The following is a 24,015-nucleotide window of genomic DNA, read 5'->3' on the forward strand; positions in this document are numbered from 1 at the left end:
AAACTCATGTTTCCTTTGGTTTAGGAGCAGAAATCAACCAGACTACTTTAAACTGCGAATTAAAAGTTCCAAGTAAACATGTGTCTGGCATAAAATAAAAAACATTATGAATAACAGACTCACAAAAATACGCTCCTTCTGGTCACACATTTTTGTTGGTATGAATGAGGAACGAACATATACTGCACCACTGGCTTAAAGAAAAAAGTAATGTCTGGGATGATTATATCACAACAAACAAACATATACTACTTTACGTTTCTGAATTTTTGAGATGAGGATTGGTTATTCGTACTACTGTTCTCATCTTGGGTATCATTTTCACAACGTTTTGATCGATGTAAACTCCGGCCTTCTTTACGGATATAGCATACTCTTGTTATAGCAGTCATGACTAGGTAGAAGTCCTAAGTAATTTGCAATTGTATTTTTCCGTAGCCCACACTGAGAACTAAACTTTCACCCTTCAGGAGAAAACTTTTACAGTTGATTTTTCTTTTTTTTTGTTTTTTTTTTGCAAGTATTCTAACAACTGTACCATAAGTCCTTGCGGACTATCATGTCATAGCTGACAGAACGAGAGCATGCTTTCCTTATGTAGTAAATAAAGGGATCCTTTCAAAATTCCGTCCAAATTCCTGAGTTCGACAGAAACATTTCCAAGATCAACAACATATGCCTGAAGGTCGGAGATTACATCGACCGAAACGTTGTGAAATGACACTCAAGATGAAAACCGTAGTCCGAAGAATCCAAATAATACGAATATATTACACTATACCATCTGAATGAAGAGACAATGGCCGACGATATCATGGCAACTTAACAAATACTATACTACCACCCCCAATAAAAATGAGCATGTTATCCATAGAAAGAGGGCATGATGACAACAAAACAGGTACTACATTACCTCCAATCAAAAAAGGAGAAGGTAATCTCTGGAAAGATGATATCATAGCCGCAGAACAGGTACTGCACTATCTCCCAACTCTCCTGAATTTTGCATTAAAACATAGTAATAGTATAGTTTTAGCTCCAGGCATAAAAATACCAAATCTCCATTCGTAATAGACATTGAATAAACATTGAGTCTGGTTAGTACTTAGATGGATGATAGTTTGAGAATATTAGGTGCTGTACATAAGATTCAGTCCTAGATACCTTATAAACCAAGAGCTGCCTACTGACCAGCAGATACAAGTTTGGAGCAATTTGCTGTGATCTAAGCCGACCAAACACTAGCTAGCGATCACAGATCGATTTCAAATTAATAATAGTAATGTGATGTTTTTTGCTTTTAATATTTTCGTGAGCATGCGAAATTCGAAGATAGCTTTTAAGCCTTTAATCTGATTATTAGGGAGTAATTTATGGCTAGAATTAAAGTTCATTGTGATTTATTTGCGCCCCTAAACGAAAGTAAAACAGGAATTTTCAAATGCGTCTCTGTCATATCAAAGACTCCATTCTCATTAACTTGTTTAAATTTATTCTCTCTCTCCATTTTAATATTACCCTCCTAATATTTTAAACTCTTTCCCACCTTTTCTATCTTCCCTGCTTCATTTTCCATTTAGCGACCTATACTTCCTTCAATTAGTAAATTTGTTTCTCTCCCTTCTTTTCTTTTAAACCAGTCAGTGCGCTTCTAGTTTGATTTTCCAACTTTTTGCTGTGTTCTTCATTCCGTGTTGCTATTGTGATGATTAAATCTAAATTCCATTAAGTTAACACAAAAAAGAAATAGGTCGAGAGCTCGGTGGTGCTTATATTATTAAAGCTCTAAATATAAATTAACGGAATAACATCCAAGTTTACTTTTTACAAAACATTTTTATTCATACAATTGTTTCTGCCTATTCAAAAAACACATTTTTTCTTGCTAATTAATAAATTCAAGGAATGCTTTCGAAAGCTTTCTAATTGAAGTTTAGTTTCAATAAAATAAAACCCAGTTTTTTTTTTTTAAAGGAAAAATTTTTTATTCTCATAAAGTAAATAAGTAAAATAAAAGATAACAATTTTGTTAGTTGGCAGTTTTGATATTTTTCTGTGTTTTATTTGTTCGAAATAAAAATGATCAAGAAGGCTTTTGAAAAAATTTCTTGAATTTATCAATTATAAAGAAAAAATAAGTTTAGGAATGGGCAGAAATAACTGTATGAATAGAAGTATTTTTTAAAGTAAAGTCGGAATATATATATATATATATATATATATATATATATATATATACTTTTGAGCCTTCTCATACATGTTCTCGTCCATATTTATATAAAATTTTATTCCAGTCAATTGTTATTTCCTATTATTTTACCTCTCTACGAATGCAGACTGAACACATAATTGGCATATGTAAATGATACATTTGACGACACGTCCAAAAATATCTTTTAATAAATTTTTAACAAATTCAGATTTTATATATATATATATATATATATATATATATATATATATATATTGTATTGGCAGTAATTATTTGTTTGTTTAAAACAAAATATATAAGTGTGTCTCCTAAAAGAGTGCTCAATGTTTAGACAGAGCCAAAATAAGTGAATTTAGTTTACAAACAAATGTCTACATATAAGCATACATGTTTCAGCGAAAACTCAGTAAGGGAATCGCTTCGTCAGGCCAAGGACAACTCTCCTTATATATATATATATATATATATATATATATATATATATATATATATATATATATACTTGCTAAATTGTTGGTATGGAAGTTGTAAGTATAACGTAAAATGAACCTCCACTCAATTTTTTTACTGTATTTTAGTAACATAAATCCTCATTCAGAAATGTCTTTTAGAAATTTCTAGCAGAAGAGCATTTTACCTTAAAACTACATTACTGACACCCCAACCCCCTTAAAAAAAATTGATTGGTAACTTTCAAAGATTTACTTTCATATTTATTGGGTTTATTGTTGTATTAATATAGTAATTGGAAATTTTGTTTTGTTTAAGAAATAGCAATAACGTTATGGGGTAAAAGTAGTTTGCTTGAAGCATTGTTTAATGTGTATATAAAAGAAATAGCTGTATAGAATGAAAGAATAATGCAAAGATGTAACCAATAGACTAGTACTGAAGCAACTTAAGGTATTATTTATAGTGGAACCAGCCATGCTGTTTCATTTTATTGAATCAAGGCATGTGTGTGTGTGCATATGATATGCACAATCATTATATACACACACACACACACACACACACACACACACACAGAGTTTTTGTTTGGAAAAAGACATCCAGCAGAGTGCTCAATTATAGGGAAAATCTGGAAATAAGAGCGCATTTATATTTTATATTTTGTTTGCAGAAAGTTTTTATATGCGAACAGTCATTGGTACTGTCGGTTTCATACCCGATAATTAGGACCGTTTTAGATCCCTATATCAAGCTCTCTTCAGGTGAGAGATGAGTATTGACTGAAGAGAGCTTGATGTAGGTATCTAAAACGGTCCTAATTATCGGGTTTGAAAACGACGGTTCCAATGACTTGTCTAATCTAAAAACTTTTTTGTAAACAATATATAATATATATAATATTCTACATGTGACATGTTTTTATGTTCGAACTTGTGTCAGGTGGTCAGGTAGCATATCTATGATGCTATATATTTCGGAAAGTCATTCCTTCGTCAGGCGTGTGTTTAACTTGCACACATTCATAGTGTATTTTACTGTTATCTACCACGCACATTTGAAATTCAAACACATGCCTAACGAAGGGATGACTTCTCTAAATATATAGCATCACGGATCTGCACCTGACCACTTGACGCAGATGAGAATATAAAATATCGCATGTAGAATATTATATAAAATATATATATGTATGTATCTATATATAAACGCACATGTATTAATTCACTAAAGTGAAACTGCAAGGCCGGTTCCACCATTATACGTTGAGTTGCGTACACCTCTGCATTGTTCTGCCTTCTATAAACTTTCTTTCATAATAACATTTTTTTTTAAATAAATATTTTGTATTCCGAAAAATTATAAAGAATAAACTTTATAGGTATGGTCATGATGTCTTAAACACTTTTCTAAGCGTGTACTAAACAAAGAGAAATTAACACTATTCCGTATGAAAAAAAAAAAAATTGAAAGAATCAGAAATATATACAGGGTGAGCCAAAAGTAGGTGGACAATAAAAAAATCAGAATCGGAAAACTCAGAACTTTTGTGGGTATATACATAAACCTATTCAAAATGCAGTCCACTTACTTTTGGCTCACCCTGTGTATAGAAGGGAGAATGTGATATTAAAGACTTCTCTGCTTATCCCCCTATTCTTGTAGCATTTTGATATATCTCAAACTATAAATATATTAGCTCATCCTATCCAGCGCTGCTCTTGATTATTTTTTAATTTCATTAATAATTTCAGTGAATGAAATATAAACAAGATTTCATGTTCTCTTAAAAAGAGGGAGGGGAGTAGATCAAATGAGTAGAAAAAAATCTTTATTCGTTAATACATAGTTACTGTCCCTCATTAAAAGTTTTTTTTAAAGAAATCGACCAAACAAAGCTAAGTAACTCTGCATTGACGAATATAGTTATTTTATCTGTTTCCCTAAAATTGGGTAATATTTGAAAATTCAAATAGAGTCTCTCAAACATATATTATTTAATAGGAATTCATTATTGAAATGAATACTATTAATTTATTTATTGCAGACTATTATACTCATCTTTTTTAGTTATTTCTTCATGACGTTTCGGCCAACTATTCCTCTGCCCTTACCACCTAATGAAGGCCGGAGGAATAGTTGGCCGAAACGTCGTGAAACAAGAACTAAAAAAGATGAGTATAATAGTCTGAAATAAATCAATTAATAAACAATGCTCATCTTAATAATGAATTCCAATTAAATAATATATATATACCATTCGGTGCAGACCCGACCATCGCAGGTCAGATATAAACGTGGACATATAAGACCAAAAAATCCAACGTTGATCGCCCTTCAGAGCTCGTAATGCAGTGGATAGATACGTTGAATCTCTACGGTTCCAGATGAGCATTGTCTGATGATAGCGGTTTCAATCCTACCCAAAGCCGGCCAGAGGCTTACTTGGCCAAACCGTGGTGAGACGATAAAAACTATGGAAGGCAGTAATTGCTGAGGATGCAGTTAGGAGATTCAGAATTCCTATCTCGTCGCGGTTATCACCTGACGAAGACCAGAGGAATAGTTGTCCAAAACGTTGTGAAATGGCAACTAAAAAAGATGATGATAATAGTCCGCAATAAATAAAAAAAAATGGAGTCCCAAACGAATTAAACAGATTTACATTTTTCTTTTGCTGAGATGATGTACCACTGTTGCATCAAGAAAGCTGTTGTACAAAAATCAAATATTGTTTTTGTAGAATAAATAACTGATCAAAACCGAGCCTGGCTTTACTTTATTGTATAGAAAAAGATATGCCTGTTTACGATCACATATAACTAGATTACATACATAGCTGAATAGAGCCTTTATATCTACACCCACTTCTCTACGGTGTTATTTATTACAGATGGAATTGAAATATTTAATAATTAAACATGTTATGCAAGAGAAAACCTTACATAACACCAGAACAACAACAACAACAATGTGATCAGTTAAAGAACCTTCTTCAGTTGGAATAGCAGAAAAGATCCCCAAAATACATTGGTTATTGATTAGCATTAAAGCACAAGTTTTTTTTTTGTTGTTGCTAATCCTGTCTAATTAGTACAATTGTTAGGAATTTATTCCAAGACTTTGATGGAGTTTATTGCGTGGTTCTCTTAATTGCAACTATTCAATATCATGACAAGAATTTATTTCTTGTTAGTGTAATCTTTATAGAATGTTCTTCCTGTTATTTGGCTGTCAAGGCCTTTATATTTAAACTTCATGAATCAAAGAAATGGAAAAGATACAGCCCGCTTTCTGTTTACTGTTAGATATCTAAGAACCCAATGTCACAGGCTAAAACACTTTTTCTTAATATAGTAGTATGAATGTGGTTAGTGTTGCTGAATGTGGTTTTTGAGTAGCGTGTTCGAGTTCTGCGAGAGCTGATGAGTTTCTGTTCAAAGTCATGTAACATTTTAATACTGTATTAAACAATGACATCGCTTCTTTTTAAAATTTATAAACTTTTAAGAAATTCCTTTTCATAGACACTTATCAGAAAAGAAAAGATCAAATCCAAGTCTGTCACAAAGAAGGTAGGCTCCCTCTATTGGACTAGAAACTTCTCACATTTTATATCTTTACAAAGCTTCCATTCAACCGATCATGTATGGAGTATTACTGTCACATTTGGGCTAATGCACCAGCCTCTCTCTTGTAAAAAAAAAAAATAATTTATAACATAATAGATTACACATTGTCTGCTAAGTTCACTCCCCTGCCACATCGCTAGAGAGTAGCATGCCTGTGCTTTATTTCGACTGAATGTATTCCAAGAAATTTACTACACTTGCACACCCTAAATGAAAATACTCCCAAACCACGAGACAAGCAACAAAATCCCACCTCTTCACTTTAGAAGTCCCTAAATTCCAGAAGTTTTTCTGCTTTGGCAGCTTCTTTCTTTGGATCGCTTGCCTTTGGAATTATCTACCTGTTTTTTCTGAAAGTACCAGAATTTTAATGTAATAACATTTTGATGCTCGTCAATATCCCTCGTCAATACCCCTATAAACCTATACCTTACCAGAGTAGCCCTTTATGCTTTAATAGTGTAGTTTAGGGTGAATAAAAGGCAAAAATAATATGAAAGTAAATAAACTAATAAAAACATCTTTGGAAAGCATAGTGAACCATAACACAAAGGGCTGAGATTAGAATCACGTTCTGCTACGCGTGTTTTTCTTCTTTAATCAGGTGCTAATTATCACTCTAAATTTTCGACGATACATAATTTGCATCATGGCATCCTTCGTCAAAGGACATATGTGTTAGTAGCTTGTATTAATAAATCAAGGATAGACAAGTCATAACTATTCTCATGGTGTTATTATAAATTTATATAAATAAATATCTTAAAACTATTCAAACTATTACAACTTTGGTCAAGGTAATTGGAAAATTACTCTTAGCAAAGAAATAATAAATAGAATTTCTTTGTTCAGATAATAATATAATAATAATAATTAATTATGTTCTGGATGTTTCTTTAGAGTATGTTACTAAAGCGATTTTTGCAACTTAAAACATTGTTCTATTAAGATATGTTATGCAAACGTGTATTTGCACGTACTGACTTTCGACAAATTTAATTATACCCATTTTATATATACATATATATATAATTAGCTTTTTTTAAAAAGCAATACAGTAGAGTGCTCAATTATAAGGATGATCCCAAAATAAGAGCGTATTGCTTATATTTTGTTTACAGAAAGTTTTAGATGAGACAAGTCATTAGTACCGTCGGTTTCAAATCCGATAATTTAAGCTCTCTTCGGCCAATACTCATCCATTAGGATGAATATTAGCTGAAGAGAGCTTGATATGGGTATCTAAAACAGTCCTTTATTATCAGGTTTGAAACCGACAGTACCAATGACTTGTTTCACATAAAACTTTCTGTAAACAATATATATATATATATATATATATATATATATAAAAGCAACTTAATGAATAACTTTCTAAGCGGATATTTTTCTGTCACCCTGTTTACCAAGTGTTTTTGTATTGACCCTATTATGTACTTTTTAAATACCTTTATGTATATATACCCATGAACCAAACTTTTCATAGAACACTTAAGAGATATAATTGAATCAGATGTAACTTTTTCAAAGTCAATGGCCCAAATTTTTGATGAACTTTAAACTATTTTAACGATAAGCCAAATGCACTAATTAAGAATAGGATTAATTATAGACAACAGACTGTTTTATACATAGGAGTAAGCATTTGCAGCATCCACGCAAATGCAAAACATTTGTAGAGTGCAATGGAAATCATTTTTATCTGTTTCTTTTTTTCTCTTTCTTAAAACCTGTGCACTAAGCTTTTAAACGTGAAGCAATAAGACTAAAAATCCAGAAAAACTAAGAGTTATTTAGATTTTCCAATCTATTAGTTAAAATTTATAGGACTCCCCGAAGGATCATAAAACTACTTTACAAAAAAATTTTTTTTTTATTTTTCTTGTTTACGCCTTTTCACTCCAAACAAGGAATACTGCTACTCGGAATGTCAGGGACCATTATTTGGAATCGTGTTTTACAGAGAACCCTAGGGAGGTGAGCAGGAAGATATCTGTTCAGATATTTAAACTTTTGCAAGCTAGTGCAGCCAGGAAAGAGGGAAACAAGAATGGAATTTCGAAGTCTAGCAATCTGAGCGAAGGAACTATTAGAATGCATCTTTGGGCCTCAAAAATGAAGGAGGTAAATTTTACTGCTTGTCAAGTTAATCAGGAGTATGTACGATACAGGCGCAATAAAAAAGTAGGAGACATTACTTTCGGAATGCCTCTCTTTAAGCCATCTTTGGAAATTTTTCACTTAATAAGATATTAAATTCTTATAAGCTATTTTCACAATATTAATCATGGCAGTATGGTTTGATTACTTTTTGTTGGGGAGGGGGAAAAGTGTCAGGTTTATTGCACTTAGTACTAAGACATTCTGTCCTTTTTAATATCATTTAATCAATTTTATTTTGCAATAAATAAATAAATAGCAAAGCGCGGCAAGCCATGTAAAACTACAGATGATATTGCATCTATATATCGTCTAAATGTGTGTTCAAGGCGACATTAAACCTGCATATTGTAAGCATCATGATGACCTTTTCTGACTTGCTATTCTAAGCAGCAGTCAGTGACAGAACCTGTCTTCTGCTGAGACGAAAGCGACAATAGTATATCTGTTAGTGTCTGCAAAAACCGTGCCAAGCTGTTAGGGAAAAAAATCTATTCGAAAAATAAATTAAAATTTCCTGTTGATACAGTACATTAGAATCAGGTATCCTCTCATTCTCATTCAGGAACAGGTATTTCAGCTAGTAGCAAATAATACATTTCAGACAATGTGTTCATAACATTCTTAATTCTGACTTACAAGACTTACCGTCAACAGAACAAATGCAAACTGACCTTCATCTCCCATGCAATCAAATGGATTGAAATTTTGATATAAAGTGATTTTAATATGCACTTCATATGATTTATAAGATTTAACAGCCATTCCGCATAAATCACAACCAGCAACTAATGATATTACAATTGAATACCAAACTTTATGCCAACAGGTGAGTTTGCAGTTATTTCGATTTTAAAGATTTGATTCTGATATTCCAAGAGCAATTTCTGTCAAACTTCTTCGGTTGACTTTAAACTTCAATCTTTGGTTCCAAATGTTTTAGAAATCTGCCTTTAAAACTAAGCATCTCTCTCTCTCTCTCTCTCTCTCACACACACACACACACATTACATACAAAGAATGAAATAAATAAAACGAAGTTGAACATTACAGAAGAGATTGGGAAAATTAGGATGAACTATTTTACTAAAAAAAAATAAATAATTTAAGTGAAACTTTATAAATTCATAGTGTAAAGTATTAAATAAAATTCATTCTCGAGGGCAGAGTTTTACATACAGCACCTAATATTCACATATCGTCACCCATCTAAGTACTAGGCTCAGCGTTTCATAACGTTGATGGTCTTATAGGAACCAATCTGTCAGTAGAAATAAAGACATATCGATGGAAATTTAGTATCTTTACGTCTGGAGCTAAAACTATACTATTACTATGTTTTAATTCAAAATCAGGAGGATTGAGGATAGTGCAGTATCTGTTCTGCAGCTATGATACCATCTTCCCAGAGATTGCCTTCGCCTTTTTTGATTGGAGGTAATGTAGTATCTGTTTTGTTGTCATCATGCCATCTTCCTATGTATAGCGTGCTCATTTTTGTTGGGTGTGGTAGTATAGTATTTGTTCTGTTGCCATGATACCATTCGTCAGGCATTGTCTTTTCATTCAGATTGTATAGTGTAATATATATGCATAATTGCGTTAAGCAACATTGAGCCTGGTTAGTACCAGATGAGTGACCATTTGGGAATTCTAGGTGCTGTATGTGCTCTCCGCTTATCTCAGCGTTTGTTTCCAGTCGTCCTGTATTTACCTTTCACTTGCCACTGGTATTCAACAATGTCGACTCAAAAAAGGTGGGGTTGAAGATTGCACGCCTCCTGCCACAAAATTTCGCACGCAGGCACCCATTCGTGGGTATCCATAGTATTTCAAAGACTGAAGGAGCCTGTGTATAGTGTAATACATTCATATTTGGATTCTTCAGATTACTGTTCCTATCTTGAGTGTTATTTTAACAGAATTGCGGTCAATGTAACCTCCAACCTTCTTCAGGTGTATTTTGCCGGACTCAAGAATCTTTCTGTCAAACTTGGGAATCTGCAAGGAATTTTGAAAGGAACCCTTTATTTACTTCATAAGGACAGCTTGCTTCCACTCTGTCAGCTATAGCTGAATAGAGGTCCTAAGTAATTCACAATTGTATTTTCGGTCGCCCAAACTGAAGATCGAACCTTCAACCTTCAGAAGAAGGTCATTTTTACGATTGAATTTTTCCAAGTACTCTAACCCCTGCACAAGGACCTGTAGCACAGTGGTTAGAGTACTTGAAAAGATTCTCTTGTAAAGGTGATATTCTTCTGAAGGTTGAAGGTTCAATCCTCAGTGCGGGTGTTACGAAGAATGCAATTTCAAATTACTTAAGACTCCTAACCAATCATGGTTGACAGAACAAAAGCATACTACCCTCATGGATTAAATAAAGAGCTCCATTCGCAAATTCGTACAAATTTCTGCGTTTGATAAAGAGATTCTGAAGTTCGATAAAATGCACCTTAAAAGTTCGGAAATTAGATCGGTCAAAACGTTATGAGAATAACATACAAGGTGAAACAATAATAAAAATAATCAAAATAGTATAAATTATGAAGGATATTGTTTTAATATTTTTTTTCGTTTTTAATCTGGAGATTTATTATTGTCTAAACAGATTTCAAAACCTTTTTTTTTTTATTTTGCTAATAGAGTAATATATTTTTAGAACAGTTGTCAGGTCAGATTAAGACCAAAAATATTTTTGGATGAAATTGAATCAATTCAGAAATAATGGTAAAAATAGAAATCAAAAGGGCATTTTTGAGAACTATTAGACGAAATATTGAGCAGAAATTTCATACGCATATTAGCAATATAAATATTCTGTGCTGTGATATATTTCTTGTTTTTAGAATTTAATTGAGATAATGGTTTAAAAAGGAGATCCCCAAAGAGAAAAAAAATATCTTATTATCAGATGAATTTGATCCGAACTTAATAATTTTAAAAATAAATTGTATCAAAGTACGCTATTATATTGCCAATAACATATCTGAGGATCCGGTTCTGTCATGAGTAGGGCTATGACAAGAGAATATTCTTTTCATTATTTTGGCTCTCGAGTATATATCAGTTAATATCTTATGTTTTTGGATAGATTGATGTGGTTCTCGATTGATCAACTGTGTCTGTGTCGGATATATACTCGTGAGTCCAAACAATGATGAGAATATTCTCTTGTCATAGCCCTAGTCACGAGTACCAATCTTCACTGTTGAGGTTTCCATTTGACATGACTTGCGAGGCCCAGTCGGTGGTAAAATAGCCGCGGACAGTGTTCACAATGGAGGGTAGGGGGAGATAAAATTGTAGCAAGAATCTAAGAATCTGAATTACACATTCATAAACTTTCGTTTCTAAAAAAGTTCCACTTTCTCCGGAATTAATTACATATGGGAATGACGTTTGTCAATATATTATTACATATTTCACCGGTTGAAATGTTTCAAAAGACACAAGCAACAGTATCTGATGGGATATTATCTGGAAGTGATGCTAAACACACACTCTTGTTTTACAATATATATAAAGTGGCCTTTTCTGTCTGTCTGGGGAACGCTCTCTACCAAACTCCACTGTTAATTTTTAGTTCACAGACTTGAAACTTGATATATAGGTCAGTTGGACTTGTGAAAGAAATTCTATTGGGTTTTTTAGCCTGTAAAAATAGCTGAAAAAAAGTCAAAATTGATAAACAATGAAAGTCAGCATGCGTAAGTCGACTTAAATGTATATTTGCGCATGAGTGCAAGAACACTTTAACATTTTACAACATTAATTTTTCAGTTTTTATATGTGTAATGACATGGTACATATATAAAAGAATAAGGCTCGAGAGATATATGTTTTGGTTTCGATTCTAGCTTATAGCACCCAAGCTATATACTTTTTCAAAACTTTAAATCACTATTTATTGGGTATAATATAATAATCAAAATAGTATTTGCCATGTAATAATCAATACGAAATCTGCATGAATTAAAATATCGTATTTAAGTATATTTATGACTGAACAATGCCGAGCGGCTTGCTAGTAGAATATAAAGACACATTCAGGGCAGTTGCTTCGCTGTATCACAGCTATAACATATTTTCTCATTGTTTATTTTTAGTAATAACATTGAACATGGGTGAAGTTCTCTGATACGACAAGGGCCCGTTAGAAAATTAGGAATCAACTCCAAAGGAAATACTATTTCAGTCACCTAAATTATTTAGTGATAGCGAATTGAACTCCGATGGTCTTGCTCTGATGAAACGACAATGATAAGACGACAAATTACGAAAATCAAGTGACTTTGATCAGCTCGTTAAAAATAATGTAACGCTACTTCGATGTATGTTTGTGGAAAGAATATATTTTTATAGATATATTTATTGATAAACCGACATTGATCAGTTAAATAATTTAGTATAAACGTTGGCCGTTTCTTCTCTGTAAGCGGAAATAACGCTTGGTGTTTGAGAAAGGGAGGTTTTCCGAAATATCAACATGTTTTCAAGCATCCCGGATTCTATTAACAATAAGTGCTAAAAAATGCTTTCCGCCAAAAAATGTTTACTATTTACTTAAAAATGAAGAGATATTTTTTCAAGAATCATCTCGCATATATTGTCTTAAATTTTTCGTTTTTTTTTAATCTCCTCATTCACCGTTCCGATGTATTCTGCATGGCATATAACCATATTAAATACATATATACTTTAATTTAACACGTCATTAGTTGTTTTGAACATTATTTTCGTTTGTGATATTATTCGTTGGTATTTGAACCTAGATCGTCTGCAATTTAGGTCAAAATAAAAAAAGAACAAATAATTATTTGGTAAATAAATGAAAAACATAACTTGTCCGTGAGGTCAGTCGATCAAAACGCACGAACAATAAAAGAATGATACTGTTCGAGAAAGCTGTAAACGAGAATCAGATCACAGACATTGGTAACAGGATGACGGCAGATAACATAAGGAAACGACATTTAAATGAGTGTTTTTGAGTGGCGGGAAAAAAGAGTGTTTATCGGGCAAACAGACAGACAGACTGACAGATTGACTAGTGGAAAATCAAGGAAAGTCGATATGACAAAAATTAGCTCAGGTCCATGACAAGTTAGTTAAATTCATTTACAAATGAGCTACAAAATAAAAAGCATTCTATATAAATAAAGCAGTAGATGTATGTATGTGTGTTTGTCTATGTGTTAATACTTAACCGATAAACTCTTAAACTACTGGTCACATAACACTGAAATTCGCAAGAACTAGTAATCATACACCAAGGGTGGTTTATAACGAGTAAAATCTTTGTTTGGATGGATGAATAACGCGTACAGAAGTCGGCAATGTTCATTTCTATTAGTTTGCGCATGTTTAAACTAATCATAGCTAAAAGTGGTTTAATTTTATTTGTTGCGTTAGTTCATATGGTAGCGAACGCGGATGGAGTGCTAAATGTTTGGTTTCGATTCTAGCTGATGGCACTAGAATCATTTTTTTTTTAACTTTTGAAATCAGTACTATATATATATATGTTAGATATTACTCGGACAAAGCTGGGTAACCTGATCGATTATTATTATTAGAAAAATAAAACAGATTTAGAAAAATGTGGATTTACAGCTTGGAATGTTTGGTTAGGAATTTAACTCAGAAATAAAATAAAGTCCATTTAGGAATTTTAAAATAGATTGGGCTTTGTTTAAGTAGACAAGGCTTTAGCTTACGTAAACGACACGTGCTTTTCTCACGTAATAGCAGAGATTAAAAAAAAAAAACTAAGTTGGCGAAAAACGCGTTAGCGAACAGACGTATGAATGACCCTTTTGGAAGCAGAAAGGGAAAGAACCAAGAAAATGTAGAAAAGGACTCAGCATGCCAAACTCCGACATGGGAATACATAAGACGAATAAAAACCATGTAAAGTATAATTCGTTGTTTAAAACTAAAAAAAAAAAAAACTTATTTAATTTATATATTTTTTATCATTCGTTAGAAAACTATTTAGTCAATAAGTCATTTAATCACTTGCAATCAATGCCTCAACTAATATATATATATTGTATATAATGCATTTTATACATTACTAATATAGTTTTGATTTTATTTAATACATTGCTAATATAGTTTTGATTTTATTTTATACATTACTAATATATAGTTTTGATTTCCTTTATTAATATATTCTGGTTAATTTTATACTATTCAAAAGCATTAGGATAACGAACATATACTTTATTTAACTGTTAAAATATTTTAGTTTTAACCCCACCTTGTTTTATCATCCTTATTACTAAGCTAGAAACTGGGGGTATACAATTTATTAATTTTAAAGTAATACGAGCTATTCTCAAAAACTGTGACATACTGGTTCCATACAAGATAAAAACAGGGCAAGTACTATCTTTATGCGGCATACGAACTATTTGAAAGGGGAAAGAGTTTCTTTTATCAAATATTTTATAAAGAAAAACCCCACCCTCAATTTTTATATCTAAATCCAGAAATGTAGCCTGTTGTCCTCTATGTTCACAATTCAATTCTAACACCTTTGGATATATAAGATGTTTATTATTTTTTCGAATTCATCGCTATCGTTTATACATATAAGGTCATCTATAAATCTCCTACACCCATGAAAATTATATGTTTTAGATATATCATTTTTTATTTGTGATGACATATATACTTATATGCATATGCAAATTCAGATTTGTCCAAAATGTGTAGGATTCAATCCCATTGGGATATATAACCCTCTTATATATATATATATATATATATATATATATATATATATATATATATATATATATATATATATATATATATATATATCCCAATGGGATTGAATCCTACACATTAGAGAATTGGTTCTGTAATAATGAAAATTAAATCTGCATGAATTAAAATATATTAAGCGTATTTTATGATCGGCAAGATAGGACACTGCTTGTTGGTTTATAGTAATAAAAATGTCTTCTATATTTATACCAAGAGTAGCAACTTTGCTACTCAGAGAAACGAGAAATTGGATTGAATTATTTCTCTTGCATCTGTCACTTAGGATTAACTAGGCAAACAATAAAATTTGAGGTTCATCGTATCACACGTTATCAGGGATTCAAATAATTTAATATTGCTTAATTTATTTCAAGAACGGGAATTTATTTCATAAAAGATTTAATAAATTTAAAATAAAATACGAAAAGTTAAACATTCTAATCAATAATTTAAGAATAATAAATTATCAAAAAGAAAATGGCTGCAATACATAAAAAATTAATAAAAATTAAATTATATAAAACTTTAGAAAGTTCCTGTAAACACAGTTAACCGTTCTATTCTAAACAATCTCTTTCTAATAGCTCTTTTTGTATATTTGGATTGCCATGTTTCTATGATTTTCTCAAGAATTCATTGATTGCCATAATTTCTATTTTAAGTAAAAATACAAAATCTACATTGCAAAAAAACAAAACAAAAATAATGCCAAAATCGAAAACTAAATTTGCAAAAAGCATGAATTCTTATATTGAATGAAAATTTCATTTCCAAAAAATGATATAAAAAGTGCCAATAATTTCTATTGTGAAAATTCATTTGAAATATTTATTAAAGGGATAATTTCGTTTGAGATGTTCATTAGAAAAACACAGACACACAAAAATATTTATTTTTTTATTTTGTGCGAAAGTGTAGTAGAGATGATTTTTTTTTTTTTTAGGTAAAGTAATGCAATATCTGGTCTGTTATTATGATACAATCTTTTCGTGGATTACCTTGTCCTATTTTTATAAGGCACTGTAATATCTGTTCTGTTGCTATGATACTATCCAACCAGACATTTCCTCTTCCCTTCTTTTTTTGGGTTGAGAGGTGGTGTAGTATAGTACAAAGTGGAATGATAATGGTTATCGTCTTTGTTGTAGTTTCAAGTGAGGGCCACATCATACCACCTCACATGTTTGAAGTCAGTTTGAAAGTCAACGCCAAAGTCTACTTGAATGTGCTGATGAGCGTGGCGATCCCTTGGTGCACTCAGGTGGCCGCTGGCAGATCCTGGCTGTAGCAGTAGAACTTGGCACCGGCCCACAAGTCCAAAGATACCCAGGCTTGGCTCCAGAAGGAGTGCTAAGATTTTGTACCCTTTTCTCACTGCCCACTCCTCTACCGACCTGAACCCACTGGACTACTTAGTTTGGTCATACATCGAAAATATCCCCAACATGACCTCCCACAACACTAAAACCAGCCTGATCACTACCATCTGCTGAGCTCCTGCCAGCGCTTGTGGAAAAGGCATGCTCCCAGTTCTGGACCCGTATCGAAGTGATGATTGAGGCTGAAGGCGGCTACATAATCAAGTTACCTAAATTGATTTTTCAATAAAAGTTTTAAAATAAAGCTGTAGTGTTGTTTTCTTTAAGACGACACTTTTATCGTTCCACTCTGTATGTATTTGTAGTGAGGAAGAGTAGTGTGTTACTTGACTTGTTGTTATAAAACTATTCTTCTAATTTTTTGGAGATGGAGAGGATATCTGTTCTGTTGTCATTACCTTCCCTATTTGAGGGTGGGCTTTATATTATAGCGTCCGTTTTGTTGAAATGAGACCATCTTATACGGTGTTGATTGTGCTATAAAACTCACATAACAAAATAGATAGCATAGATATCATATCGAAGTAAATTCGTGGAAGGTGGACAATATGCCAATGCAACACCCAACATATTATTAAATTTCATGTCTAAATGTGAGAGCTCAATGCCAATCACTATACAAATGGTTGGGGGACATTTTTAAATGTAACATGCAACATTGTTAAACTTAAGAGGCACCCATTTTTATCTTTGACTTTTGTTTTAATGTACAGCAGCAATAGTAAATTGACCTCTGTCCTTTTTAGTAGACAGAACTTTGCTTTAATATTAGATTTTTTTATGCAGATATTGATTGAAAATTCAAATGAATTTTCCAGATAATATTAATTTTTTTTTTCATAAAATCCAGGTTGTTACTGAATGTAGCTTTTTTTGGGGGGTGGGGGAAGAAATAAGTTGTATTCAATCCCAAAATGCCCAATATCTTCCAGAGTAAAGTAATTATGGTAATACTAATATTATAAAGTAGTATCAATATTATAAAGGCTTATGGATCTAAGGGCTGAAGGCATTATATGTCCCTATAAAATTGCCTCTCCATGGGGACAAAGTTAGACACAAGGTAGGTTTTTAATGTGGGGAAAATACAACTGCCCAAAAATGGGGAGTCTTGATCGGAAGAACATTAAAAATTATCTCAGTCTAGAAAAAATTCTTCTTCACCAACTGAAGATAGATGAAGTATACTATCAAAACAGTTACTATACTTCGATCCATTCCAAATGTCGATGTAAGCCTTCATAATATTTTTACTATATATATTAAACTGAATAGAGATATCAATGTTTGTTTATTTTATTTTATTTTTTTAGCCAATTTAAAAATCAATTATTTGCTTTGAAGCAGCATTTTGCGATAAAACTAATTTTGGAAGATGGTGTAAGACATTTTCTGAAGAATTATTGATATTTATATGTATTTGTTTTTATTGTCTTTCAGCATTTTAGCAATTCCATTCATTGATCTCATTGTAATCTGATATCAAAACTAAAGCAGACCAAGATTTGTACATATATATTAAAAACTAAAAATTGAAGAAATCTGCTGACAAGACTTCAAATTAAACAAAGATTTATCAAAAATAGTCATTACCTTCTTTTAAACATAAAGGTTAAATATTTAACATGAAGTAAATAAATCAAAAATTTAAAAATCGCAAAAATATGTCTAAACGAGAGAAGTCACAAAAAATGTTCATAAATTTTCTATTTCAATTTCAGAAATTTTTCTACATTTATTTGAACAACCGTTAAACATTTTCCATACTCTTTATTTTAATATGCATTTTCTTAATTCTGATTAATGAAAGCATTTTAGTCAATAAATCTAATTTCAATTATACATTTAAAAACTCATCCATCTTGTCAGCTGAGTACCTCATAAACAAAGCATTTTTTTGTGTTAGTTATCAACCATTGGTTATCGCCAATACGGAATTCGAAACTGATTATATATATATATATATATATATATATATATATATATATATATATATATATAATTATTATATTATTTTATGTATCTATTTTCAGTATTTACTTCGATAGTGCTCGATAAGTAAGTAGAGCAAGCCTGAAAAATCCTCAGATGGATGAATTCGGAAAATTCTGTGTAGCTTAATTGCCATATATATTTTCAAAACGTACTACACACACGCACACACATATATATATATATATATATATATATATATATATATATTTTTTTTTTTTTTTTTTTTTTTTTTTCCAAGAAGTTTTGCTTTTCTTTTTAAACTTAAAAATTAATGTTTTGTTTTCAGAAAACCAACAAATGCTAATCCTCATTTTCTGCTCTTGTTCGTTTGATTTTGCTTGTTCGAACGTTACTAACCCCTACCTGGATTTATGTTTTATTGTTCTTATGTATTTATAAGAAAAATTATATTTAATACTAGAGAAAATTATGTTCTAGATTTTTTTAATTTATTTTTTATTACATTTCCACCCCAAACAAGGCACATTACCACTTTGATCTAGGGAGGTTAATATCAGAGACATAAGCTACAGAGGTACTATGTAGGGAATTGGGCAGCAAGATGTCGGTTTACGTTACACTTGAACTTCTGCATGTCAGTACACTTGGGGAAGCAGGGACCCGGAAGGGAATTTTAAAGTTTAGCGCTTCAGGGGAAGAAACTACTAGAGTAGAAGGGATCTCTACATCTAGGGGTTTCTACTGTGAAGGGGTGGGATTTAGCTACTCTCACAAAACTCCTGTTCTCACCCCTGAGTCCCATATTACATTACATAATATGCCTAAAACATCCCATTCGAAAATTCAGATATTTCAGATTTACATTAAATCTGATCCATAAGTATTAGACACCAAGTAAGCAAGATTTTCTTATTAGGTTGGTGCAAAAATAATGTAATTTTTTTACTTGAAGCTGAACGTCAAAAAACGACTTTTTTTTTGCACCAACCTAATAATTTCAATTTTTTCTTAAAAGCCCTTGCACCTAAACCTTAAAATTTATCCATTTTCTAAAATCCAAATCAAGGAATGGATTTTGATCAAAATTAGAATAAGAATTATAGGCATAAAGTTTAATATCATATCATTATTTAAATCTATGTAAGGATTGTATAAATAGTGCAAAACTGTTCTGTAAATTAATTCTGGAACGGATATACGTCTAACTTTATTATAAAAGAGTATTTAGGGGAAAAGACTATAATTGTTACGGAAAGTAGGAATGACACGGTATGGTTATTCAACCATTTTTAGGATCAGCATTAGTTTTACTCGAACACACATATTTAAGCTGGGCTGAAATTTAAACGATTTAAAAAAAATCTAATGGATTATTGATTCTGTTAAAAGACATTTTTTTCTTTTGGAACAGAACTAAAGCAGAATACAAACCTTTAGGCAATGAAGACAGAGTTGAGGATATTCTTTCCTTGCCAGGAGCAAGAGTTAGCCAGGAATGCATTTAGATTAATTTTCACACGTTAACATTTGAAGAAGAAAAAAAAAAAACGTTATGAAATGCGAATTATTTTTTTTTATAAATTTTTTGATGTTGAGATCAAAGCCAACAGAAATATCAATAATAAAACTTGGAGAACAGCAACTATAGACAAGGAGAGGAAACTGTAAGTGGATGCAGAAAGTTGGCTCAGAAAGTATACAAGTGCAGACATGATGAGCTGGGAAAGATGATCCATTGCAAACCGTGCAAGCGATCACATTTTAGCCTCACCCAACAATATATATACATATATATATATATATATATATATATATATATATGAATAAATAGGTACGGCCAAAAGATTTAGAAACAAACTCGAAGCCTCAGACATCCGTTTCCCAGATACTCATAACCAATCTTCAACATTACAATCAAGGCTGCTTCAAAAACTTGAAACATGCAGAATACGGGTTCTGATGAAATAATAACGTTATTATTTAGAAACCCATTCTGTATTTTCACCTAAAAATTAAAAACAAAAAACAAAAGATACCGTAAAAATTGAATTTAACTTGAAAATCCGATCTTAAATATAGCACAATCTGTATTTTGCGTAATTACCAAAAACATTTATATATACCTATTTAAATAAATATTATTTTAATTGAATATTCTGATCAAGTTTTCTTAAAAAAAAATAATAAAAGGTGTACATTATGCATATAGATAGAGATATATTTGAAATAGTCATCCACGAACACATGCTTCATCTTTTCAAGACTCATCAGTGTAGTTAGATGTAGTTGTTGCACCTACTCAGAGATCCAAACCCTATTCATTAGTCACTACCTATGACAGTCTGTTCTTTGAGCTAATTTGCTGACTGATAATTGAATATATATCACCTATATACGAATGTTTATCTTTATGTGTTTACTTTATTTTAATATCAGAGAGGATTCAATTATTCATATGAAAGAATCAATCTCATTTCCTTGATAATACTGTTTCAATCGTATTGGAGCATAAAGATATTTAAAATATAGGCATCTATATAAATGTGTTCCGTTTTCAAAGCTCATCAGTATGGCCAAGAACAATGAAATCACCAATCCGATACACACACACACATATATATATATATATATATATATATATGAATCACAGTATAGCTGCATTCCAAGATCCAAATATTAGGTTGGTGGAAAATGTGTTTTTTTGACGTTCAATTTCAAGTCAAAAAACGGCATTATTTTTGCACTAACCTAATATTTATTTTTCATGCAAAACAGCTCCCCCAGCATGGTCAAATTTCGGTAAATTTTTTACAGATCCGTGTCGTTATGCAGAAACAAATCTGTTATTATTATGTCAATACCGACACTTGTGCACATTCCTCACAAAAAATAGAAATTCTTTATTTAGAAAAAAGAAATGCATGACAATATAATGCCGGGGGAAAAATATAAAGGAAAAAAAAAAGAAAATTCATAGAAGACTCAGCGTTGTGTGTTTTTTCTAGCAGCCATTTTGGTTTATATTGTCATATATACCATTATATATTATATGTGAGAAAAAAAGCCGTCCAAAATGTTCGAATTAGTCGTGCCAGTTATATATCGGACCCTGGAAATGAATGAATAGTTCTATTTATTGTGTCTCTGCATGTCTTCATATCTGGGGATGTAGTTAAAAAAAAGTCCTATATCAAAATCTTTCACATCCATAAACAGTCAAAGATGATGTTTCACTTTATTTTATTTATAACTTAAAAATCTTAGAAACAAGCTGAGCATGCCCCCCCCCCCCACCACCACCACAGGTGAAAAAAATTACTTTTACCATGACTAATGTTTTGGAAAATTTTCAAAACAGATCCAAGGCGAGCTTATTGAGAAAAGTGTAAACAAACAAATGGACAGTCGATTTGGGGGGCAATTTTACCCCTGTAATGTCCCGGTTGGTTGGTTGTTTTTGTTTTACGGCATATCAACCCTTTTCAGGTTATTTAATGCCGAATCCAAAGATTTTGAAGAAAATTTTTTAAATAGAATATATTTGTTGTTCTCAAGTCGGTTTCTATTTAACCCATAGTTGGGACCCTAACAGGTACTACCACTTCGGGTTACAGTGGACCTGGTAGCAATGGCAATTAAAGGGTTGCTCCACACTCCCCAAAGCCCGCAAGCTGGGGCCTCACCACTGAATATAGTTTAAGGTCATATCCAGGACCTGTAATGTCCCAGAGCAGCACAACCAGAATTATCTGGGAAAATCTGTTCTAGCAAAAATTTACTTTGACCATGACTATTGTTTGTGCAAAATTTTTTAAAAATCCAAGGCATGGCTATTGAGAAAAGTGCACACAAACAAACAGTCGAACGAGAGTGAATTACTAGGTTCAATCCCTCCTTTGTCGGAAGATCAATTAAAAAGTTATAACAAAATAGTAATATGGATTTTATATCTGATAGCAGTAGTACTGGGTGTGCCTGGCAGTTATCGATATTTAAAGAAAAGATATCTTTGAGAAATATTACACTGTTTCGATTAACGAGCAGCATCCTAATAAGATGTGAAGTCTCTCTCTAATAAACAAAATTTAATTAGAATGTTGATATTTTTTAAATGTTTGAAAATATACACATAACAAATTAATTATGAAGAAGCTTAATATTTTGCAGTATGAACGATTAATGTTTATCAGGAAGTTGATGTTATCAAAATGCAATTTAAAAGATAGAAATTTCTTTCTTTTTTTTTTTTTCTCTTAGTGTAACAACATTGAAATTCTCAACCACTGATTTATCTTTTTCTCTTTTCCAGGTCCTGTCACAGGAAGTATACAGATTCTTCATATAGCAGTAGGAACATCTATATCATCATTCTTCTGTATAATTCTGGTGATTTGTGGGTTTTACCACCGCAAAAAATTTGGCGATCGCAAACCCCCAGAGCAAGACCATGTTGAGGTGCGTTATGTTTCGTCATCCGGCTGTAATACAACTGACAGACTACTGACGCAGGAGAGTCCAAAATGCCAACGTATTTCCATAGTATGACTAATGCTCCGTTTAGCTGCTATGCCACAAAAAGACAGCAATAACTTTGTGACAGCCATCCACTGGATTTTGACAATAAATATACCGATGACTCTGATGCTGACAATCAACTGTTCTGTTGCTGCTCAGGATAATATTATTACTAATATTATTACTATTACTATTATTATTATTATTAATACCATTCTTAACACTATCACTAAACTATTTTCATCGTTTGGAGTGAAATACATGCCCATTTCTGCAAGAATTCATGTAAGGACCAGTGACTCCCCATGATACTTGCCATCTTCATCATCTTCATTACCATCATTATTATAGTATGCGTAGGTCAAAGGTTAAAATTAATACAAAAATATACCAAAAAAAAAAACAACAAAAAAACAAGAAGCAACTGGAATAACTTAAGCGGCAACAAATCAATCCACCTGATTGTTACATAAAAAATAATTAAGACTATCGGTCAGTTCTATTTACCAATATCTTAGTTGTGGATGGCCATTTTTTTACGGCGTACTTCTGTCTTTACGCCAGAATGAAAAATCAGATACATGAAGCTGAAAAAGAAAAAGAAAAAGAAAAAAAAATACAAAAATGCATGGATTGATGGACAGAACATTTGAAGACTATCCAATGGTCAGTTTTCTATAGCCAGTGGTCACGGTTCATAGACTAAAAACAGAACTGAGATTTAAAAAATAAGTAAATATATATAATATATATATATATATATATATACATTTTAAAAGATAAAATATTAACAAAAAAAGAAAAATCAATTAAATCAGGAAAACATTGAAGAAAAATGTAAAAAAATAATGTGGAATCATTTTTTTTTTTCTTTTTAAAGGAAACGAAGGAAGGAATCTATCAAACTCTTTTTTTTTTCTAAACTAATAAATAC

General features: G+C 31.7%; 1 protein-coding gene across 8 annotated transcripts in view; it reads left to right on the plus strand.

Moving 5' to 3' along the window:
• The window catches only part of LOC145292083 (dorsal-ventral patterning tolloid-like protein 1), a 2,157,643-nt gene extending 2,133,945 nt beyond the window's left edge, over nucleotides 1-23,698 (plus strand). For all 8 annotated transcript variants that reach the window (XM_080138158.1, XM_080138152.1, XM_080138155.1 and 5 more), the window contains one exon: nucleotides 22,876-23,698. Coding sequence is in view for 7 of the 8 variants with exons in the window: in XM_080138152.1 (XP_079994278.1) it covers nucleotides 22,876-23,111 (236 nt within the window). In the remaining variant the exon portion in view is untranslated. The remainder of the gene's footprint in view (nucleotides 1-22,875) is intronic.
• Nucleotides 23,699-24,015: the final 317 nt, after the last annotated feature.

Source organism: Euprymna scolopes, chromosome 13 (genome assembly GCF_053919585.1).
Source record: "Euprymna scolopes isolate OS-2025 chromosome 13, ASM5391958v1, whole genome shotgun sequence".
Lineage (NCBI taxonomy): Eukaryota > Metazoa > Mollusca > Cephalopoda > Sepiida > Sepiolidae > Euprymna > Euprymna scolopes.